Source organism: Geotrypetes seraphini, chromosome 3 (genome assembly GCF_902459505.1).
Source record: "Geotrypetes seraphini chromosome 3, aGeoSer1.1, whole genome shotgun sequence".
Lineage (NCBI taxonomy): Eukaryota > Metazoa > Chordata > Amphibia > Gymnophiona > Dermophiidae > Geotrypetes > Geotrypetes seraphini.
Window position 1 is genome coordinate 134,379,304 of NC_047086.1, and position 22,741 is coordinate 134,402,044.

Genomic DNA, 22,741 nt, shown 5'->3' on the forward strand with positions numbered 1-22,741 from the left:
ATTTTATTTTAACCTCAAAAACTACAATGAGATAATGAACTTCTAATGACTTATAATGACTGAGGTTGCCATTCAACAAATTACTTATAATTCTCTTTTAACATATTGACACACTTATTGTAAGTTTGAAAATGAATAAAGATTTAAAAAAACAAAAAAAAGAGATAATGAACTTCATAAACACTTTAAACATATATTCTGTCATGTAAAGATTATTAAGCAAATGTAATTAGCCATTAGCTTTAACACATTTTGAGAATTCACAGAACAAACATATCCTGCAAGACAAACACAAATAAATGATTACAGGTGCTAAACTTAGAAATAATGAAACTTAGAATAATGAAAATAACATAACTTACTGAATGTTACACACCTCTAGTAGGAGGCCTGGTTACATTAGCCTGGTTACATTAGCATTTGACTATGAACTGGGAGACAAGACGGATGGATCAGGTTAGCTTGGATCATAGGAATAGGCACTGCAGGCATCAGACTAGGGGCATCAGAACAAAATATGGAAAGCACAATATGTCTTCCATCCATTTGACTATGAACCCATTGAAAACACCCACTGCGCCCATTTACCTTACACTATAACAGGTCTCAAAGTCCCCAATGAATATGAGATCTATGTGCATGCACTGTTTTCCAATGCATATCTGGTAACGGGACAAAAGCACCTGGGTCAAACGCTCGCTGATACTGTGGTGTGCAAATGCATTTTTTTATCACTATAATAATTTAATTATTTAATCATTATAACAACTATAAGTTCACTTGCCGGCGCTCAGTTGTCTCGCGCTCAGATGTCTTGCGCTCACTTGCCGGCGCTCAGATGTCTCTCGCTCAGATGTCTTGCACTCAGATGTCTCTCGCTCAGTTGTCTCGTGTTCACTTGTTGGCGCTCAGATGTCTTGCGCTCACTTGCCGGCGCTCAGATGTACCTCGCTCAGTTGTCTCGCGCTCAAATGTCTTGCGCTCAGTTGTCCCACTCGTGCTTGTTACTAAAAATGGTTTGCGCTGAATTGTCTTTCACTCAAATGTCTTGTCTTAGTGCTCACTTGTCTTGGCGCTAAGTTCTCTTGGCACTCAGTTGCCTTGCGCTCACTTGTCTTGCGCTCACTTGTCCGTGCCCATTTGTCCGCGCACTCTTGTCTTGCACACATTTGACTATGAACCGTCCCAGTGTGGCAGTTCTTATGTTCTCAATCAATTAATCTGAGAATTTGGGGGTCAATCTTAATAATTGCAATAATTACTTTGGATTGATAAAGCATCTTCCTTAACCAGAAGCTCAGAAGTGATATGTGTTAAATATTTATGCATGCAGCTCTGTGGCAGAAGTGTCATGATTCCTCTCAGCACAAGCACACAATGGAAATCAGAATTAGTGGTGTTACTGTAAATGAAGAAGTTGGTTTATCCAAATCAAGTATGCTCGAATGCGATGATTAATTGATTTTCATGCAACATTTTGTTCTTCTGATAAGACCTCCAGTACAGATTCATTTGTATCCCAGCTAAACATCCATTGCCAAAGGTGGAATCCCTTTCACACTCCTTTTTTTTGGAAAGTGAAATGGGAGCTATAGGATTCATCAGTGTGGATGAAATTGCTGGACGGGCTTGATAGGGATCAGTATAGGTTTTTAAGCTTTGAAAAGTGTAGGTGTTTATTCCTGTATGTAGAGGCTACAGCTGGGCAAAATAAGGGAGAAAGAAAGTAGAGTGATATATTGAGTCACTTTGCTGGGATTAACGCATTTCAGAGCTTACTGAAGGATTTATCATAAGAGGCAGGAGGACTCTAGTACCTATTACATAGAAACATGATGGCAGATAAAAGACCAAATGGCCCATCCAGTCTGCTCATCCGCAGTAACCATTATCTCTTCCTCTCTCTAAGAGATCCCACGTATCCCATGCTTTCTTGAAATCAGACACAGTCTACTGGGAGATTGTTCCATGCATCTACCACCTTTTCTGTAAAAACGTTTTTCCTTAGATTATTCCTGAGCCTATCACCTCTTAACTTCATCCTATGCCCTCTCATTCCAGAGCTTCCTTTCAAATGAAATAGACTCAAATATTGCGCATTCGTGCCACATAGGTATCTAAACGTCTCTATCATATCTCCCCTCTCCCGCCTTTCCTCCAAAGTATACAGATTGAGATCTTGAAGTCTGTTCCCATGCGCCTTATGACGAAGACCATGCATCATTTTAGTAGCCTTCCTCTGGACCGACTCCATTCTTTTTATATCTTTTTGAGGATGAATCCTCCAGAATTGTATACAATATTCTAAATGAGGTCTCACGAGAGTCGTATACAGGGGCATCAATACTTCCTTTTTCCTACTGGCCATACCTTTTCCTATGCACCCTAGCATCGGCAGTGTCTGTGCCCCTCTGAGCCAAAGGAACAGAAAAGGAATCTGGATTTGCCAAAGCTCAGTTGTTTCTAGAAACCCTTTGTGTTGGGCCAACAAATACCACAGCTGAATTAAGTGTAAATATCCTATTAGACTACAGCCGGCCCAGTAACACAGAGCTTCCAAATGTAGCATAATAATGCCATCTACTGAAACATTGTGTGTATAATCACTTAGCAATTGATTTCTATAATAATTTTTCTACTGGCATGGTATTTGTCAACAGGGAAACCACTATATACTTTGCTGTCCTCTGTCAAAAGGTTCAGTTGTGCTCCCCCCCCACCCCCCCCACCAAGCTGGAAGCACTTCCTTACTGGTGCAGAAGAAAGGCATGACATGGACTATCTGTATTGTGGCAGTCTGAAGCCTTATGGCAGAGCCTTAGGGAACATCTCATTATTTATTTATTTATTCACCACTTATATCCTAAGTGGTTTTATATTCAGGTACTTTATCATATTTCTCTATCTGTCTCAGCGGGCTCAAACTCTATCTAGTGTACCTAGGACAATGAGGGGATTAAGTGACATGCCCAGGGTCACAAGAAGCAGCAAGGGATTTGAACCTACAACTTCAGGATGCTAAAGTTATAGCTGTAACCACTGCACCACACACTCCCTACTCAACAAAATAGCCTGTCTCTTCATTCTATTTTTTTAGTGCCCAAATTTCTTATCTTCATCTATTTTGTAATTCATTCAGCAATGAGTTCACCCTTCTCCTCCTGCCTTCCTGACACCCCTCCACTAACCTTCCGCTTTCTTCCCCAAACACAGACCACTGCATCCTGCCCCTGGACCTAACAAGTCATAAATTAGCATACCTTTGTAACAGAAAAAAAACCCATTTAGGAACAATGTAGAACTAACCTGCTGTGTGCAATGAGCACCCATATAAGACAGTCTTCAGTTAAGCATACTTACAGAAGTGGAAAACTTCCCATAGGATCCATCAACTGGCTGGAAAGTCTTTAAGCCTGCATGGAGAATACTCGCAGAAAGAAGCAGGCTATTCCAAACAAATGAGATACACAGAGAGGGTGTGTCATATGGAATCCTACAGGGACTGACAGAAAGAAGATTATCGAAGGTAATCATTTTCCTATGTCCCTTCCGGATTCCATATGCTAGGTGATGTACCAAAGCAATGGTAGCAGATGGAGAAGGACAAAAGAGCCTGCCCTTAACACCAAGGTCCCAAAAACAGCATCTGAATGAGCCGCCATATCCACTCGATCAAACCAGGAAGGTATGAAGAGAGGACCAAGTAGTTGCCCTGCAAATTTCATCTGGATGAATCGAGTGGACCTTATAAAAAAAAAAACAGCGGCTGCTTGCCGCGGGTGATGCAAGTTGCGGAAAATGGTCAGTCGAACCCATCAAGCGATTGAGGGCTTGAATACCAGCCAACCATGGTGAGGCGCAGCAGTCAAGACAAAGAGGTGATCAGACAGCCATAAAGCATTAGTCCTCTCCAAAAAGTGGAGCAGGACTCTCCTTGCATCTAGCTTGTGCAAGATCTGATCCTGTCACTCCAAGCCTGAGGAAGGAAACACAGGCAAATGAACCTCCTGTTTAATATGAAAGGCAGAAACCAATACACACTGTATCGCCCATCTTGCCCCTTGGCTATAAGATAAGTTGTATTATGGAAAACATTAGTGTCATATCTATATTATATGAAGCATCATATCAACATAACATAACAATCAACTTATATACCGCAGGACTGTGAAGCTCTATGCGGTTAACAAAAGTTTATAATAGTGTATAAAATTGAATAAATTGAAAATTACATAAGTTAAAGCCTCACAGAATAGATTACTAAAATATAATGTCTATAAACATGGAAATTAATTATCCAGATATGTAAGAAACAAGTATTTCTTTAAATTTCTTCTAAATTTCACATAAGAACTCGAAGACATGATTATATTTTCCAAATTCTTGCCCCATAATGCTGCCTGATTTGACAAAAGATAATGATATGTTATTTGAATGTTCTGATTTGTGCTTATTCGAATCTTCATAAGTATTATGTCTCCCTTTCAGTAAATATCATGGACCCGATTCCAGTAACAGCACAATAAATTAGGTGTCAGTAGGCGCCCCTGCCATCACCTAATTGTTTTAATTGATGCTAATCAGCGCAATAATTGACTGCATTGTTTAAAACCAATTAAAAAGTCATTATAAAAAAATGTAGGCACTGACAGGCACCTACCAAAATGGGCACCATAATCACATCTAAAGAGGTGCCTAATAGTGTCTGAGGTCAAAGTAGGCGTGGTATATGCCAGAAATGAGCTTAGGCGCTACTAGGTGCCTCTCTACACTTCTCTCTCAATATTCGCAGGGGTTAGGGGCAGAGCCGGCCCATGAATATTGAAAATTCACGAAAAACATTTGGGCCAGCTCTGACCCACCCCCGCCTTCCCCCGGCATCCCGTATCTTACCTAGTGGTTTAGTGGGCTTTCGGGGCAGGAGCGATCTTCCTACGCTCCTGCCCTGTGCAGATCACTCATACAAAATGGCTGCGGGAAGTTCCCGTCGTAGTCTCGTAGGAAGATCACTCCTGCCCCGAAAGCCCACTAGACCACCAGGTAAGGTCCGGGATGCAGTGTTTCTTTTCTTTTCTTCCCAACCGCCCCCCCCCCAAAAAAAAAAAAAATTGTGAATAACTGAATCCGTGGATACTGAAACCACGGATTCAGAGGGAGAAGTGTAGATGCAATTCTCATCAAACATAGCTTCTGGTAATGTAGGCCTGCAAAACCCTGGCCTATACTACTAGCCCCTTTGTTAGATATAAGCCGTGATTCTCTTAACAGCACCTACACATGATTGACACACAGCTGGCGCTGTTTTAGGAGGCACTGGCCGATGCATGTGCCATTACTAAAATCAAGCCCTATAGCTCTCATTTGAATTACAGTGCTGTTAAGTATATTTTTGAAACTGTTTCACGGTAGTCCTATTAATGTTTCAGTTTACTGATTTTTGGCTTTACCTCATTCAATGTATTTATATTTATATTTAGTCTTTTTACTACTATTAGGCTGTTAACAAAATTTTATGTTTTGTGTCGAATTATAACTGCTGTACACCGCCTTGGGTGAGTCTCGTCATAAAGGCGGTTAATAAATCCCTATAAATAAATAAGGGGTCCTTTTATTAAGGCACGCTAACCAATTTAGCACACACTAATATTACATTACATTACATTAGTGATTTCTATTCCGCCATTACCTTGCGGTTCAAGGCGGATTACATTCAAACTAAAAACAAGAATTACATTCAAATGAAAAGGAATAGAATAAGCGATGACATAGAATTTTTTAAGGTAATAAACATTGGATAAAGAGTTACCAAAGGGAAGTGGAGGTCTTTAGGAGATAAGAATAGGGTGAAATTATGGGTTTTAGATAACGTTGGATAGATAAAAGAGTATTAGAGAGATCTAAGGGTAAATAGAGTGTTAGATATTTGGTTGGGATTGGTTGTGCTGGATAGGTTATAATGGATGCCTTAGCATTTAGCGTGCGCTAATTTTTAGCGCGGGCTAAATCGATCAGTGCGCCTAAATAAATCCAGCTCCTGACTTGGAAACTTGTGAAACCTTTCCCCACCCCCACCCCTTTTTTCTGATCTAACAAGATTTGTGACCAAACCAAGCTTATTCCCACATACTTGTACAACAGAAATAATTTATTTTGCTTTTCCTTCTGAAACTGAAGGGGACTTCCAATGAAAGTCTGCAAATGGATTTGGTTTGCAATTCCACCCGTGTCTTGACAGCTGTTGAATGTGTTACAGATTGGTCCAGCAGGAAAATCAGATCTGCCTGCCATTGACGGCCCCACAGACATGGACCGAGGCCCTATCTTGCCTGTGCCCCTTGGCATTCGCCCCGTCCTGAGCAAATATCGAGTTGAGGTAATCTACTAACTCTTTTCCTTGTTATTCTAAGTGAAATGCTGTCTCTTGCGTCAGTGCTCTGTTCAAGTTTGAATGACACAGTCTGTCAGAATGAAACTGAAGCAGACCCCAGAGAAGAAGTGGGAGAATGAGAAAGAGATAAGATCAATTTCCTTAATACTTGAACCTTCCTATATTTCTAGCATTCTCCTTTTCATGGAGAAGAACTGATAAAATTGAAAGTAACTATATTTTCAGCCTGCAAAATTGAGTGGATTTTAGGTCAGTGGATATTCAACACTAAGAATTTATCACAGGGGACATCTTCAACTGTCCATGTCAGGCAGTTAACTGAGCAAAGATAGCTGTTAAATAATTGGCCTCAAAATCCAAAAGGACATAAGAACAAAAGAACATAAGAATTGCCGCTGCTGGGTCAGATCAGTGGTCCATCGTGCCCAGCAGTCCGCTCACGCGGCGGCCCTCTGGTCAAAGACCAGTGCCCTAACTGAGACTAGCCCTACCTGCGTACGTTCTGGTTCAGCAGGAACTTGTCTAACTTTGTCTTGAATCCCCGGAGGGTGTTTTCCCCTATGAAAAAACTATGGAAGACAAGTCAACATCCCCAGGTGCTAATCAAGCTCCTATAAGGGGTACATATTTTAATCCTTGGTCAGCTCTGGAAGATTAACCCAAGGTTAAAAAAAACTCCCAACACATAAGGGAGAAAAACCCTTAGGCTGAACACCGAGCTCATATAATGCTCAAATTTAAACTGCCTGAAATGGACAAGTTTCAAAATTTGTGAGAATTGTAGCAAAAATCAATACACTTATCTTCCAACCCTTATATGAGCTTGATTAGCACCTGGGGACGTTGACTTGTCCTTTTGGATTTTGAGGCTAATTATTTAACAGCTATCTTTGCTCATTTAACTGCCTGACATGGAGAGTTGAAGACGTCCCCTGTGATAAGACAGTTGAAGATGTCCCCTGTGATAAATTCTTAGTGTTGAATTCAAGTCTGCTCCCATTATTTTTGATTATATAGTGGATATTCAATGACAGGCCATGTCTGGGCTCCAGCTTTGAATATCCATGCATGTCCATCACTAATATTCAGACCGGTGCCTGTTTAGCTTAGTGGATAAAGTTAGGGTGGTCTTTTTGCTGTCCTAACCTTATGTGCTTACTTAACCTGTTAGTGGACTGAGGGGAAAGAATCTCAAAACTTTAACATGGTGGCTAAACCAGTTCCAGCCAGTTTAACGTTCGTGTATTTTAGTGGAAGATTATCAAAATGGCTTACCTTGGTCTTTTCCAAGCTTCCTAGCAATCTCCGACTCTGCTATTCAAATGTATTACAACAAGGCAGTCATTAATATTTAAATGAACACTCCGAACAATTCTGATCAATGCCTGTGTTCTGACTGACTCAGGCACTGACAGGAAAGTAAGGCTTGATAGCTCAGACCTGCCAGAAAATGTTGCTACTGCCAACCACCCTCCCACTCCCCCCCACCCCCACTGGCAGCAGGAGGGATACCCACTCCTTCCCGTGACCAAGCAAAACCCCCTGACACATCCTAGGCAGCAGGAGGGATACCCACTCTCTCCCACCACCAAGCAACACCCCTTCGACACCTCCCCCGGCAGCGGGAAGGATGCCCACTCCCTCCTACCATCAAACAACAGCCCCTCGACAACCCCCACCCCCCGGCAGTGGGAGGGATACTCACTCCTTCCTGCCACCAGGCAACAGTCCCACCCGACACACGCACGCACGCACCCACCCAACAGTACGAGGGATGCTTACTCCCTCCCACCGCCAAGCAACAGCCCTCCCAACACACACATCCCCCCCTGCAGAGGTTGTGATGCTCACTCCCTCCCGCCAACAGGCAACCCCCCCCCTCCCCGACACACACACCCACACTCCCCCAGCAGCAGGAGGGATGCACACTTCTCCTGCCTCCAAGCAAAAACCACCTGACACCATCTCCCCGGCAGCAGAAGGGATGCTCACTCCCTCCTGCCATCAAGCAACAGCCCCCCCAACACCCCTCACTCCCACACGGGTCGCATCGAAGTGGAAGAAGATATCTTCCTTCTCAAGGGTCCCACGGCAACCAGAGGGCACCCGTGGAAAATCAGGGGAGGAAAACTGCACAGTGACACCAGGAAATTCTTTTTCACTGAAAGAGTGGTTGACCGCTGGAACAATCTTCCACTTCAGGTCACTGAGGCCAGCAGCGTGCCTGATTTTAAGGCCAAATGGGATAGACACGTGGGATCTATTCACTGAGTTAGGTGGGGAATGGTCATTGCGGTGGGCAGACTAGATGGGCCGTGGCCCTTATCTGCCGTCTATTTCTATGTTTCTATGTTTCAACAGCCCCCTGACACCCCCCCACTCCGCAGCAGGAGGGATGCCCACCCTTGCCACAAAGCAACAACCACCTGACACCCTCTCGTCAGCAGAAGGGATGCCCACTCCTTCCTGCTGCCAAGCAACAGCCCCCTGACACCCCTCCTGGGGCTCCAACAACCCCCCCCCCCGGGATGCTTAAGGCCCCTCCTATCTGAGGGGCCTTAGATATCTGGGCCAATCAGAGCTTTAGGCCATTCCCTGGATGTGCTGGAGGGGGGCTTAAGAATCTGATTGGCCCAGATGCCTACGGCCCCTCCCATAGGAGGGGCCTTAAGCAACCTGGGCTAATCAGGATGCACCGGGGAAGGGAAGGCCCACCATTTTGAAGAGGTGGGGCTGCTGGCCACAGGGAGTAGGTATCCCTTCGGCTGGACTTCATAAACATAGTAAAGAGGGTGAGGGGGTCATTGGAGGCCTGGGGAAGTGTTGGGGGGCTGTTGCTTGAGGGCGGGAGGGAGTGGGCATCCCTCCCATTGCCAGGGTGGTGTTGTTTGTCGGCATGATGGAGTGGGCATCCCTCTCATTGCTGAGGAAAGTTGCTTGACATATGCAGCAGGAGAGTGCGGGGGGTGTTGCTTGACGTTGGCGGTAGGAAGGAGTGGGCTTCCCTCCTGCCGATCTTTGATTTGGGGGTCTTGTTTTTGTTTTTGTTTTTTTAATACTTTATTCATTTCATATCTTAAATCAAGTACAATCAATACAAATAACAATTTCACTTTCAAATACACTTGACATCTTATAAACAACCCTTATAAAATATAATAATATCTCCCTTCCTTATATAATTATGAAAAATATATTCATTCTATTATAATCAAAAAATACCCACCCCCTCCCTCCCCTATTTTCTTAAACTTTTGAATTCAGGGAAGAATATTTTTTAATCTTTACACATCCATAAATTTGTTATAATTCCCTTTTTGGATTTGGGGTCTTTTTGATTTTTTGATTTTTGAGTTTATTCTGCACATATGCTGATCGTTATTATCAGCGATTGGCATATGCAAATTTAGCATGCATTTTAAAAAATAGCTTGCCTTTTTAAAATCATTACAGTAGTGGCTGCAAGAGCAGCCCGTCGGATTTTACCACCAACATTTGAGAATCTTCCCCTGAATATCACTACTAGCTGGTTAAATCCCAACTATGCCCAAGCTATGCCTCCAGCCCAGACCACCCCTGCACTAACCAGATAGTGCTGCAGTGGTTAGCGGCATGGCCAACTCAGCAGGGTTTAACCATACCAGAACCTCTCCTGTCCAGTTAAACCCTTTTGAATTTTGGGCCCTCTGACTTTTTAGACTACTCTTTATCATTATTGTGACATGATTTATATATTCATGGGATCAATATTCAAAGTAATTTATCCAGCCAGAAATAGATTCTGCCTGGTTAAATTGCTAGTGTGGGACTATCTACTGATATTCAGTATTATTTAATTGGTTAATGCTGCTGAATATCACCACTGGACCTTAAACTAAAAGGGGATGCAGTCAGCACTTATGCAGTTAAGAGACGATATCCAGCACTTAAGCTCCTAAGTTTATCAGCCAAATCAGTATGCATAAAAGTCAATCACATTTTTATTTGGTGTCACTTAGGTGGTTAATTGCTGAATATCACACTTAGGGGTTCATTTTCAAAAAAGAAAAACGTCCCAAATTGCTATTTTTCAAACCTATTACCTAGACCAGTGGTCCCCAACCCTGTCCTGAAGGACCACCAGCCAATCGGGTTTTCAGAATAGCCCTAATGAATATGCATGGGGCAGATCTTCATTACATGCATGTTCACCCAAATCTCTTTCATTCATATTCATTAGGGCTATCCTGAAAACCTGACCTCCAGGTGGTCCTCCAGGACAGGGTTGGGAACCACTGATCTAGATGGATTTCTATAATGTTCATCTACAGTTCATCTAAATTTCAAGGGAGTGTGTTAGAGGCATGCTTTGGGCCAGTGATAGATGCATGGAATAGTCTTCCGGTAGAGGTGGTAGAGACAAAAACTGTGTCTGAATTCAAGAAAGTGTGGGACAGTCACATGGGAAGAGGAGATTGTGATTGCTGTAGATGGGCAAACTGGATGGGCCGTTTGGCCTTTATCTGCCATCATGTTTCTAGGTTTTCCCTAGTTTCATAATTCTCTCTAGCCCAGTTATTGCAGTGGCAATCTAGGCCATGATTTCATCTGGAACTGGCATGCTTGCACTCTAATTACTTGATATCACCAATGGAACTCCCCCCTAAGGGGATGTAATGACATTATCTCCAGCATTCTCAACCCCAGCTGCTTCAAGCAGCAAAAGCCAGGACTGATACTCAAACTAAGGTCTTCCTCATGACGGGGCACTGGAAATTTTTTCTATATAAAAGTAAATTTGATTTTTAAGACTACATCTTTATTTTAATTACAGCTCCTTTGCTTCCACAAATTAGTTCGCTTGATTGTCTTTCCTGAATTGTTTTTCTATCTTCAATAGCATTTCACTCAGGGCATGTTACACTCTGGTTGCAGAGTTTCATGTGCTGACTCTGAAGTTCTTAGGAGAATTTTCTTTCCATAATGGTTTGCTGCCACTAGGCCTAAGCCATCAAAAATCACCACCTTGCTTGTTAAAATATGGTCTAGCTAACCTTTCTTCTTCTTAAACTGTCTGGTGGAGACTACACCCAAATGATTTGTTTGTGGTTATTCTTCTTGTAATTTCATTTTTAAGGTGTCCTTGTCTTGCTCTTCCTAGATCCTCTTCTGGGGTCTGAGGGACTTGAAGAGAGTAAACCTAGCCCAGGTGGACAGGCCCAGGGTGGATATTGAATGCGCTGGCAGGGGGGTTCAGTCAGCACTGATCCAGAACTATAAGAAGAATCCCAATTTCAGCACACTGGTCAAGTGGTTTGAAGTGGTGAGTGCTTGCTAATGTACAAGCATACTTGTATCAGTCCAAAAAGAGGTATCAAAATCCGCAACAATGCAAATGTATGGAAAACAGAGCGGAGACCAGATGAAATCAAGTACACACTTTATTGAATCAAATTACCTGACATGGGCCACATTTTGCCCCAAAGAAGAGCTGCATCAGGGGTCTAAAACATAATTAAAACACAAATAAGGGATCCAAACATTTGATAATACTGTAATATACATAGATAAACTTATTGTGTAAAAGTGACACATGTGCAATTGTGAGCAGTCCACATTAGGGAATTGCGCGGGGACAGAAATCCCGCCCGTTCTCACCAGTATCCCGCCTGTTCCCACCTGTCCCCATCAGAATCCTCTCCGTCCCCACCCATCCCCACTAGAATCCCCTCCATCCCTGCTCATCCCCACCTGACCCCATGAGGAATCTCCTTTGTCACCGCCCATCCCCCATAAAAGTTACCTGTCCCCATAAAAAGCAGCAATTACTTCTGACAGTTTAGATTTTTTTTTTTTTTAAGGCTTAGTTTGTTTAAACCAACAAAAAAATACAATATAAACAAATAACAGTGAACAGAAATAAGACATGCATACATCACCGGAAACAATTAGAATAGAAATTAGGTCTTGTTAAAAGAAATAAAAGAGTTGGATTTTTGGCAATATAAAGCTCATATCTGTAGAGCAAACAAATCTGGTTCCACCATCTCACATAGGTAACTTGTGAGAGGTCCTTCCAAGATCCACAAATGGTTTTTAATGCAGCAGTGAGTAAAGAATCAAACAATACAGCATCAAAATCATTTAAAGCAGAATTGAGAGAAGCACTTTACAGTACAATGGTTACATAAGAAAAATATGCCAAAACCCCAAAACAAACTCAGCAAGTACTTCATTTTGTACTAAACACAATTGGTGGCATAACCATGAGAGGGGGCTGGGCCTCCCACTTTCAGCTTAGCCCCCCTCAAAATGAACATCTCCCTTGCTGTAGCTGGTGGGACATTTTGTTTTTCCATCATCTTGTCCCAGTTTCTGCTTTTGTCTACTACAAATTCTCTTTCCAGGCTTTGGGAACCCCAGTTCCATCCCTGCGGGAGTCCCGTGAGCCTGGGGGGGGGGATTCCCGCAATACCTGTTCCTGTGCAGACCTCTAGTCCACATACCACTGAATTGAGTGTTAAGAGATTGATGACAAATATATGTTTGAGTGTAACATATTTCTTGTAAACTAATTATTTATTTTAGCACATTTTTACAGTTAAAGGGGAAGTTATCAATGTGGGATCCTGTTAAGCTGGGGGGTTTTAACCACAAGTGGGGTTATTTTAGCACCGGCTCACATTGTATATGAGGGACCGCTGAGAAGTTCTCAGCCCAACCAAGACGAGAACGATGTAGAGCCATGAAACTTACAAGTTATTCCACACTTTTCTTGATATATGTTCGTTTCATTTCATATCATTGAAACGAAAAGTCTCACAAAAGCGTGGAATAACTTGTAAGTTTCATGGCTCCACATCATTCTCTTTGAACAAGGACTATGAACAACACCGTATAATGTCCCATGAGATCACATATCTTAATAACAGTCACATTACAGGTACTTTCATTGTACCAGTATCCTTAAAGAGCAAATAACTTCCATTCTGACAACTCTAAAATCTGATAAATAGTGATTATGTGATATATCTTATCAAAAGAAAATGGTTCATTTCATACATATCCCTGCAGAAAATATGGGACCAAGGTATTTTGAATAAAGGAGGCTGATTACGTTCCTCCACTTCTGGCCTGGACTGCGATTTCACCTATGGATATTTACATTAAGATTTCAACATTTTCTCATATTATTCTATTATATTTAAAACTATTAGTAATATCTTAAGTTGATAAATAAACAAAATAGAAATTAATTACTATTAATAAAATCCTATAGCTTTATATTGAACCACTGAGGACATTATTTCTTTTTTAAATCCCAGCCACAGTAGTTTGAAAAATACAGATATTCCTTTTCTCATTTGTAAGATTCATATGTTGTCAGATGTTTTTAGAGAAAAGCAAAAAAAGGACAAGACAGTTCCAGTTGTTATGACCTGTAGTTATTCAAATGGGAGCTTTATGTTTTTTTAAAGTTGCCCTGTAAATGTGTAATTAAATACAAGGCCTGACAATTAAGTTCATGAACTCATCCTAGAAAAAGTGCTATATACCTCACTGCTGAATATTACTATGGTCACCTTCAAAGTACTCCCCTTGGGAAGCTAAGCACCGATGCCAGTGCCTAGTCCACCCTTCAAAGCAATTTTGGAACTCTTTTTCTGGAATACCTATTAGAGCTGTCATCATATTACCCTTGATGTCCTGAATGTCATCAAATGTCTTCCCTTCAATATTTCCTTTTTCTTTGGGTAAAGAAAAAAGTCACTGGGGACCAGATGAGGTGAGTAGGGAGGGTGTTCCAATACAGTTATTTGTTTACTGGTTAAAAACTCCCTCACAGACATTGTCGTGTGAGCTGGTGTATTGTGATGTAAGAGCCATGAGTTGTTGGCAAAAAGTTCAAATCATTTTTGTCTTTTTTCACACAGCCTTTTCAGCACTTCCAAATAGTAAAACTTGGTTAATTGTTTGTCCATTTAGTACAAATTCATAATGAATAATCCCTCTGATATTAAAAAAAAAAATGGACTGACAGAACATTTTTGGTCAAGGCAAATTGGATGACTTCCATTGTGCACTTTGACCCTTTGGGCTCCTTTTACTAAGGTACGCGTGCGTTTTTAGCGCACGCAGGATATTACCGCACGCTACATCACGCGCTACACGGCTAAAACTAACGCCGGCTTAATGTTGGCATTAGCGTATAGCACGCGTGGCAATGTAACGTGTGCTATTCCGCGCGTTAATGCCCTAACGCAGCTTCGTAAAAGGAGCCCTTTGTTTCACCCATGTTTCATCACCAGTGATAATACGGCCCAAAAACCATCTTGCCTCTCCTTTGCTTTTGTTTATCAGTGAACCCCTTCAGGACCATTTTTGCACACACCTTTCTCATGCCAAGATTTTCCTATTTCTCTATCGATGTTTACTTAGTCTGCTATACTTCTCAGAGTCAGCTGACAATTTTGATGCACAATTCAACAAATGGTGTACCGTGGGGTGTGCTAAGACATTCCACGGGACTTATGCCATGTGCACGCTCAATTTATATGTCATCGGTGCCTGGATAATTTCTGGATCTGCCTCTACTTGGTCCCCAGACACCCTGGTACTAAACATATTGACTAAAAGGCCCTCCTTTTATTTGTGCTTGCAATTCCTATGATGCATAAAAAGAATCCAATAGAAAAATGTCCGAATAAGTTTTTCTAATTCACCAGAGTTCTGTACTCTTCAGCAGATATCCCAGTGGTTATTCAGATTAATAGGCTCTGCTCATGGGGACACCTCTTAAAGCTTACAGTGCTGCACAGGGCACAAACTTGCTCCTATTCTACCATCTCCTCTCGTTGGCTGTGGTGAAGTGGGCAGTATGGTAGTTATACAGGATGTAACTATAGCCCAGTATGGTCCTGGAGGCATACTTGCTGCTAATGAAGATAAGCATGTATTGGTTTTGGATTATTGCATTTTATATGACTTATGTTTTGATAGTAATTGAAAGTGTTCGTTGGATGTATATTGATTGTTTGTTGTTAATATTGTCCTTGGCTTCCATTTAGGTCATAAATACACCTGCCTAGTTGGACCTCATTTTACTACTTTCACTAGCTTATTTTTTTTTTTTGTGTTACTAGATGTTTGCATCACTCTCTACAAAGTTTACAGTCTTTGAAAGACAGACAAGCAGAACAAATAGATTAGGAAATTTCATTTATTATGAGAATGATTAAAACACAACATGGGAACTCAACAGGTGAATAAGGGGGTGAGTAAGAGTTAAAGCAGCCTTGAAAAGGTTGTCTTTTAGTCTGGATTTGAATAGGGCCAAAGAGGGAACCTGGTGTATCCACTCAGGAAATCTATATGGAACAGCAAGATGGAAGGACCAGAGTCTGTAGACGGCAGTAGAAGAAGAGAAAGTTATAGATTAAACTGACTTTCTAGATGAGGGGTAGGCAATTCCGGTCCTTGAGAGCCACAACCCAGTCGGGGTTTCAAGATTTCTACAATGAATATGCATGAGATTGATTTGCATACAATGGAAGCAGTCCATGTAAATTAATCTCATGCATATTCATTGTGAAAATCTTGAAAACCCAACTGGGTTGTGGCTCTCAAGGACTGGAATTGCCTACCCCTGTTCTAGACGAATGGAGCTCTCAGGGGGAGGTAGAGATAAGAGATGAGAAGAGAGATACTGAAGATTCCCATAATGAATGCATGTGTAAGCCAGTAAGTGAAGTCTGAATTGAATGTAGAAACAGATAGACTTGAGGAAAAGGGGTAAGTGAGAGTAGCAACCAACAGAAGATAAGTCAAGCATCAAAATTTTGAACAGATTGAAAGAGAAAGAGATGGTTCAGATGGAGAACTGTGTGGATCAGTTTGCAGTAGTTTATGAGGGAGATGATGAGAACATGAATAAGAGTTTTGATGGTGTTTTCAGAAAGGAAGGGATGGATTTCAATAATGTTATAGAAAAAATGACACTTTTTACCATCTGTTAGATATGTACGAAGGAGAGGGGAGTCAAAGGTGACCCAAAATTATGAGCAGAAGAGAAAGGAAGAAGAGAGATAGGTTTAAGAGGAAAAATAAGAAGCTCAGTCTTGACCGTGTTCAGTTTTGGATAGTGGTAGAACATCTGGGCAACAATGCCAAACAAACAGGTGAGATTTCTTGGGTGGAGAGGATGATCTGGGAGTACAGTAAGATGATAGTGAAAACTATGGGAGGAGATCAGAGCACCAAGGGAACAAGTAGAGAAGAGAAGAAGTTCAAGTGGGATAGTAGTGGAGGAGAATTCACCAGAGCATACTCTAAAAGTGTAATAGAAGAGATAAGAAGAAAACCAAGACAGAACCTAGCCCCAAAATTCAAGTGAGCACAGCGTCAACAGTGTCAAAAGCAACAGATAGGATGAGGGTTGAGTAAAATTTATTGGATCTGGCCAGAAGCAAGTCACTAGAGACTGGCAGCAAGGGCTGTCTCTGTAGAACGTAGAAGGCAAAATCCAACATAGATTGGCTCAAGAATAGCTTGAGATTGAAGAAAGTTAAGACAGTGGTACAAGAAGCCCACTGAAGTAATCAGTGGGCTAATAAATATGTCCAAGCCCACTGTATTAGCAGCTTTATGGAACAGGTTGGGAGGGGAATGTTCTGGGGATAGATGGAGTGGGGCAGGTGAGTGAGTGAGTGAAAAAGGTAGGCAATTGGTAAGAATGTAGTGCTAGGTCAGTTACTAAGGAAAAGGCAAGTAGTAATTGGGTGGATTGGGAGAGGCACCGATTGGTCAGTTATGGGCAGGAGACTGTGTGGAAGAGTAAGGGTGCTTTTATGGGTTATGTGTTATAAGGGAGGTTGTGGGCTCATGGGGAGTGTTGGGGAATGTGTGGTTTAATTTGCCATCCCTTCTCACCCATTTGGTTTGTGTGAGGGCGAGTGAACATGGAGTTTTGTTTCGTTGCAGGTGGGGGGTTCCCATGTGGGTAGTTGTGGCTCCATGGTGGTGGTGGTGGGAGATTTGTGATAAGTGGAATTTTGGGGATGGGGAGAGGTTGCAGCTGGTCAGAGAATGGGGAGGGGGGTTTCCTTCAAGGCAGCCAATAGTTTGATGAGGGGTGTAAGAGGTATTATGATGTATACTGTGTGCGACAATGCCACAGATAGCTGTGAGGCCAGGCTACACCACAAGTCTTGCAAATACGATACTTGGAAGTGAATATGATTTACTTAGACTTGGTGACACAGAGCAGCTAGGTCATGACTGACTAGCTGATTTGGGAAGAGGGGAGTTGGGGGCAGCCTAGGAAGAAAGGTGATAATGGAATTGCATTGTTAATAAATTCTTGTTGATGTAATAAAGCTGCGGTCAAGTTATTGTCAACATGATTATGAGATATGTGTTTTATTGATGTGGTTAGAGTGTTAAGTGTGCACAAGTGCAGAAGTGCGAGTGCTGAATGTTATGAACAGCTTGTTCTAGTAGCTTGGATGTGAAAGGTTTAAAGTGTTTTTGTTTTCTTTTTTCTATTCTGCTGAATTAAAATCATTTGCCTTGACATTTTACTGTTGCATTTTCTCTACGCACTTTTGTTTCCTACTTGTGGTCTTTAAAATGCTAGCTGTCTACTCATTTCTCCTCATCATTGCAATCCTCCTGTGGCTTCAGGGTTTATATAAGGAAGTATGCTTATGCAGTGACCTAAGAAGACCCCGTGTCACAGCACTCTTAGAATTATGAGAGTACTTCTTTTTAAAGCAAGATCTCAACCACAAATAACAAATGACTGGAGGGTTCGTCTCTTCATCTGCTATAAAATTACTAAATTATAAGTCTGTGGCAAAAATATACAGTATAGAGAGAAAATATATAGATTTTAAAAAGTAAAGGAATATAGTCTGCTTAAAGACTGTAAAGTTGCTAATTTTCCTATAGAGGAAACGTCAACTAAGCTCTTTTTCAACCATTTGAAGATGGTTAAAAAGTTTGGCCAAACTATCTGATTACTGATCGCATTCAAATATAAAAGGGTATCATTCGTACCAGGGAATTCTTTGGTATTCAAAAAATGAATTATTAGCATCTATCAATTAAGTTCTGTCGCAAGAAATCGTATTGCCTAAACCCAAGGGAATCCTTTTTTACAGAAAGGGTGGTAGATGCATGGAATAGTCTCCCTGGTAGACATGGATTCAAAAAAGCATGGGACAGGCACATGGGATCTCTTAGAGGAAGAGATAGTGGATAGGCAGACTGGAAGGGCCATCTGGCCTTTATCTGCCATCATGTTTCTATGTTTCTCTGTTTCTGTTATCACTAGGACTGAAACCCAGGGATTCCTGATGCTCATCTCTGGAAGCTCCCTCATCCCCTCCAGTCTCACAGATTATCTCTGTCTTGCCAGGACCTGCCAGAAAATGAACTGCTTCATCCCCCCCTCAATATCCGAGTTGTGGACTGTCGAGCATTTGGCAGGTACACTCTTGTTGGTTCACATGCAGTCAGCTCACTGCGAAAATTTATCTACAGGCCCCCAGATAAGAAATCTCAGCACTGGAACACCACAGGTACGGCGCAAGCATGTTCTTGATTTCCTTGTAGCTAAATGAAGTGCTGTGAAATCTGCTTTAAGGGGTCCTTTTACTAAGCTGCGTTGGACGCTAACACATGCCTAATGCAGTGTAAAATGACCTAGCATGGCATGTGTTCAAGCGTCCTATGGCAGCTGCCAAATATGCACATGCTAAAAAATTGTTTAATAGTACGTCAGGGGATGGGCAGAGCATGGGCATTCCTGTACTAATCAATTAGCACACAGATAATGTGCAAGCCTTTACCCCTACAAAATGGGTGCCAGTAAGTGCTTAAACGGTAAATTTTTTAATGATCTTTTAATTTATGAATTTTCTTGAGGGAGGGGAAGAGAGAGGGTTTTAATATGTTAAGGGTTGATGAACTGTTTCTGATAGCTTATAAGTGCTTCATTTTTAGATATATGACAAGTATGCTATATTGCACTTTTTTAAGAACTGAAAATTTCATAAAGATTTTTTTTTTTTTAAGTTTTTTAATGGTCACACACTAATGGCAACATTACTGACCTACAAATGTATTTGCTCTGCAACTCCTCGGTATTTCTCCTCTCTCACCACCCCACCACCCCAGGCACTCTGCTCATTGGACAAGTCTCTCTTATCTGTACCCGTCTCCTCTACAGCCAACTCCAGACTCTGCCCCTTCTGGAACAAACTGCCTGGCTCGGAACGCCAAGCTCCATCTCTGGTAGTATTCAAATCCAGACTCAAAACCCACTTCTTTGAAGATACTTTCAGTTCCAAAGTCCAACCAACCTTCTAAGCATCAATATCTGCCTTATAGTTCCCCCACCTGAGCACAGTGCAGCACCTTCTTATCCAGTTTGTCTGTGTTGCCTAGATTGTAAGCTCTTTGAGCAGGGAGTGTCTCTTCTCTGTTTTGATGCACAGCGCTGTGTATGTCTAGGAGCGCTATAGAAAAGATTAGTAGTAGGAGTAATAAGATTTTTTTAATGGCCACATACTTACGGCAGCATTAGTGTATGACCTTAATACAAAGACTTTAGAAAGGCCTTTCTTATAGCTGTAGTAAAAATGGCCTTAGCACATAATAATAATAATAATAATTTGTTTTCTTGTATACCGCCCAATCAGTAGTTCCGGGCGGTTCACAACAGGAAAATACTGAGACATTTCAGCACATAGTACAGTTTCATAGAACACACTATCTAGGTACAATCTAAAATTATATAATAAAAGTAATATAATTGTTAAAAACATTCAATTACAATATTAAAAATTATTAAAAAATTAAAACCTACTATGACAATAAGAATAGAAACAAAAGACCTCATTTAAATGTATCAAAATTAATATTCTTATTTGTCAAATAAATAGGTCTTTAATGATTTCCTAAATGTGAAGTAAGAATTAGATTGAACAATCATCGGACTTAGCCAGGAGTTCATCTTCCCAGCTTGATACTCCAAAGTAGAGAATGACACGGTGGCGGTTTACCCGCAGCTACTGCGTTTAGCCGCGGGTAACCTGCCAAAAACGGGGAATGAAAATTAGCAGCTTCTGCGGGGACGGGGACAAGGCCATCACCGCCCCATGGAGCGGTGAATGGTCTTGTCACCGCAGTGAGGCATAAAGGATCGTGCGGTCCCCGAAGCCCCCACCCGCCCACCCGCACATCGGCTCGATCGTTTAACCAGCTTCCTCTCTCCACCTCACCATAGTTTACCGGCTTTCTTTTTTGGCGACCGGAACGCTTTCAAAAGAGCTGGGCACGCGCAGCTGCTCAGTATTCAATCTTCTGCTCTGACCCAACCGGAAACAGGAAGTTGCAGCAGAGCAGAAGATTGAACTTTGAGCAGCCGCGCATGCGCGGCTCTTTGAAAGCGTGCCAGTCGCCGAAAAAGAAAACCGGCAAACTAAGGAGAGCTGGAGAGCAGTAGCGTACCAAGGGGGGGCGGGAGGGGCGAAAAAGGTAATGGCGCCAGGCCTTGGAGCACCGAGGCAGACCGTTTCTCCCCCCTCCCAGCCGAACCCCCGCTGACCCTCCTATCTCTCCCCCCCCAAGTGAACCTTTCCGACCCTCCCAGCGAAAGCAGCAAACCTCCCTCCAGTAGCGTCGGCTTTCTCCTCCCTCTGCTGCATCACTGATGACGTCATCAGTGACGCGGCAGAGGGAGGAGAAAGCCGCGAAGGAGGTTTGCTGCTCTCGCTGGGAGGGTCGGAAAGGTTCACGGGGGGAGATAGGAGGGTCAGCGAGGGTTCGGCTGGGAGGGGGGAGAAGCGGTCTGCCTCGGTGCTACATTACCTTCTTCAGGCAGCAGCAGCGTTTACAATTCGCTGCTGTTGCCGGCTTCAGGCCTTGTTCTCTGCCGGGTCCTGCCTACTTCCTGTTTTCATGAAGACAGGACCCGACAGAGAGGAAGGCCTGAAGCGGGCAACAGCAGTGAATTGTGAATGCTGCTGCTGCCCAATGAAGTTCAGGACATCAGGACATCGGGGAAGGAGCAGGGAGAAATCGGCTGCTGGCTTAGGGGTGAGGGTAGGGAAAGAATCGTGGAAGTGGAGAAATTGGCACGATGGCTTTGTGGGGGCTAGGGGGAGAGAGAAAGAAAGGAAAAAATAAAGAGGGGGGGCCAGGGGGAGAGAGAAAGAAAGGCAGAAATAAAGAGGGGTCAGGGGGAGAGAGAAAGAAAGGCAGAAAGAAAGAGGGGGACCAAGGGGAGAGAGAAAGAAAGGCAGAAATAAAGAGGGGGTCAAGAGGGAGAGAAAGAAAGGCAGAAAGAAAGAGGAGGGCCAGGGGGAGAGAGAAATAAAGAGGGAGGCCAAGGGAAGAGAGAAAGAAAGGCAGAAATAAAGAGGTGGGCCAGAGGGAGAGAGAAAGAAAGGCAGAAATAAAGAGGGGGTCAAGGGGGAGAGAAAGAAAGGCAGAAAGAAAGAGGAGGGCCAGGGGGAGAGAGAAATAAAGAGGGAGGCCAGGGGGAGAGAGAAAGAAAGGCAGAAATAAAGAGGGGGGCCAGGGGGAGAGAGAAAGAAAGGCAGAAATAAAGAAGGGAGCCAGGGGGAGAGAGAAAGAAAGAGGGGGGGGCAGGAGAAGAAAGAAGAAGGATCAGAAGAAGGACCAGAGACTCATGAAATCACCAGACAAAAAGGTAGAAAAATGATTTTATTTTCAACTTAGTGATCAAAATGTGTCCGTTTTGAGAATTTATATCTGCTGTCTATATTTTGCACTATGGCCCCCTTTTACTAAAACGCAATAGCGGTTTTTAGCACAGGGAGCCTATGAGCGTCGAGAGCTGCGTGGGGCATTCAGCGCAGCTCCCTGCGCTAAAAACCACTATCACAGTTTAGTAAAAAGGGAGGGGGAATATTTGTCTATTTTTGTATAGTTGTTACTGAGGTGACATTGCATAAAGTCATCTGCTTTGACCTCTTTGAAAACCCGCGGAATCTAAATGATAATTAACATTTTCTCTGTGTACAGCATGCTTTGTGTTTTAAAAATTTTATTGTTGGTAGATCATTTTGACTTGGCCACAAAGGTAAGGGGGAGGGGAGCTGCTGAAAGACATCTAGTAATCCTTGCAGGCTTGACTGCAGGGAATTATTTTTGTAAAATCATGTTTTGTTATGTGACTGGCATTATCTAGACTTTAATTTCTATGAATGAATAGAATGAAAATGATATAAAATTACTTGCTTGCGGGGACCGCGTGTTCCGGCTCACACAAGGAAGGAGGGGGTGAAAGGGAAAAAGTTTCTCTTCCTTGGAAATAGATTCTGAAGTGACCTCATCAAAGAAGAC

At 42.5% G+C, this 22,741-nt stretch overlaps 1 protein-coding gene across 2 annotated transcripts in view; it reads left to right on the top strand.

Moving 5' to 3' along the window:
* Positions 1 to 22,741, top strand: part of OTOF (otoferlin) — a 432,592-nt gene that overhangs the window by 327,296 nt on the left and 82,555 nt on the right. For both annotated transcript variants that reach the window (XM_033938296.1, XM_033938297.1), the window contains 3 exons: positions 6,254 to 6,373; positions 11,529 to 11,690; positions 18,786 to 18,948. In XM_033938296.1, coding sequence (XP_033794187.1) covers positions 6,254 to 6,373; positions 11,529 to 11,690; positions 18,786 to 18,948 — 445 coding nt within the window. The remainder of the gene's footprint in view (positions 1 to 6,253; positions 6,374 to 11,528; positions 11,691 to 18,785; positions 18,949 to 22,741) is intronic.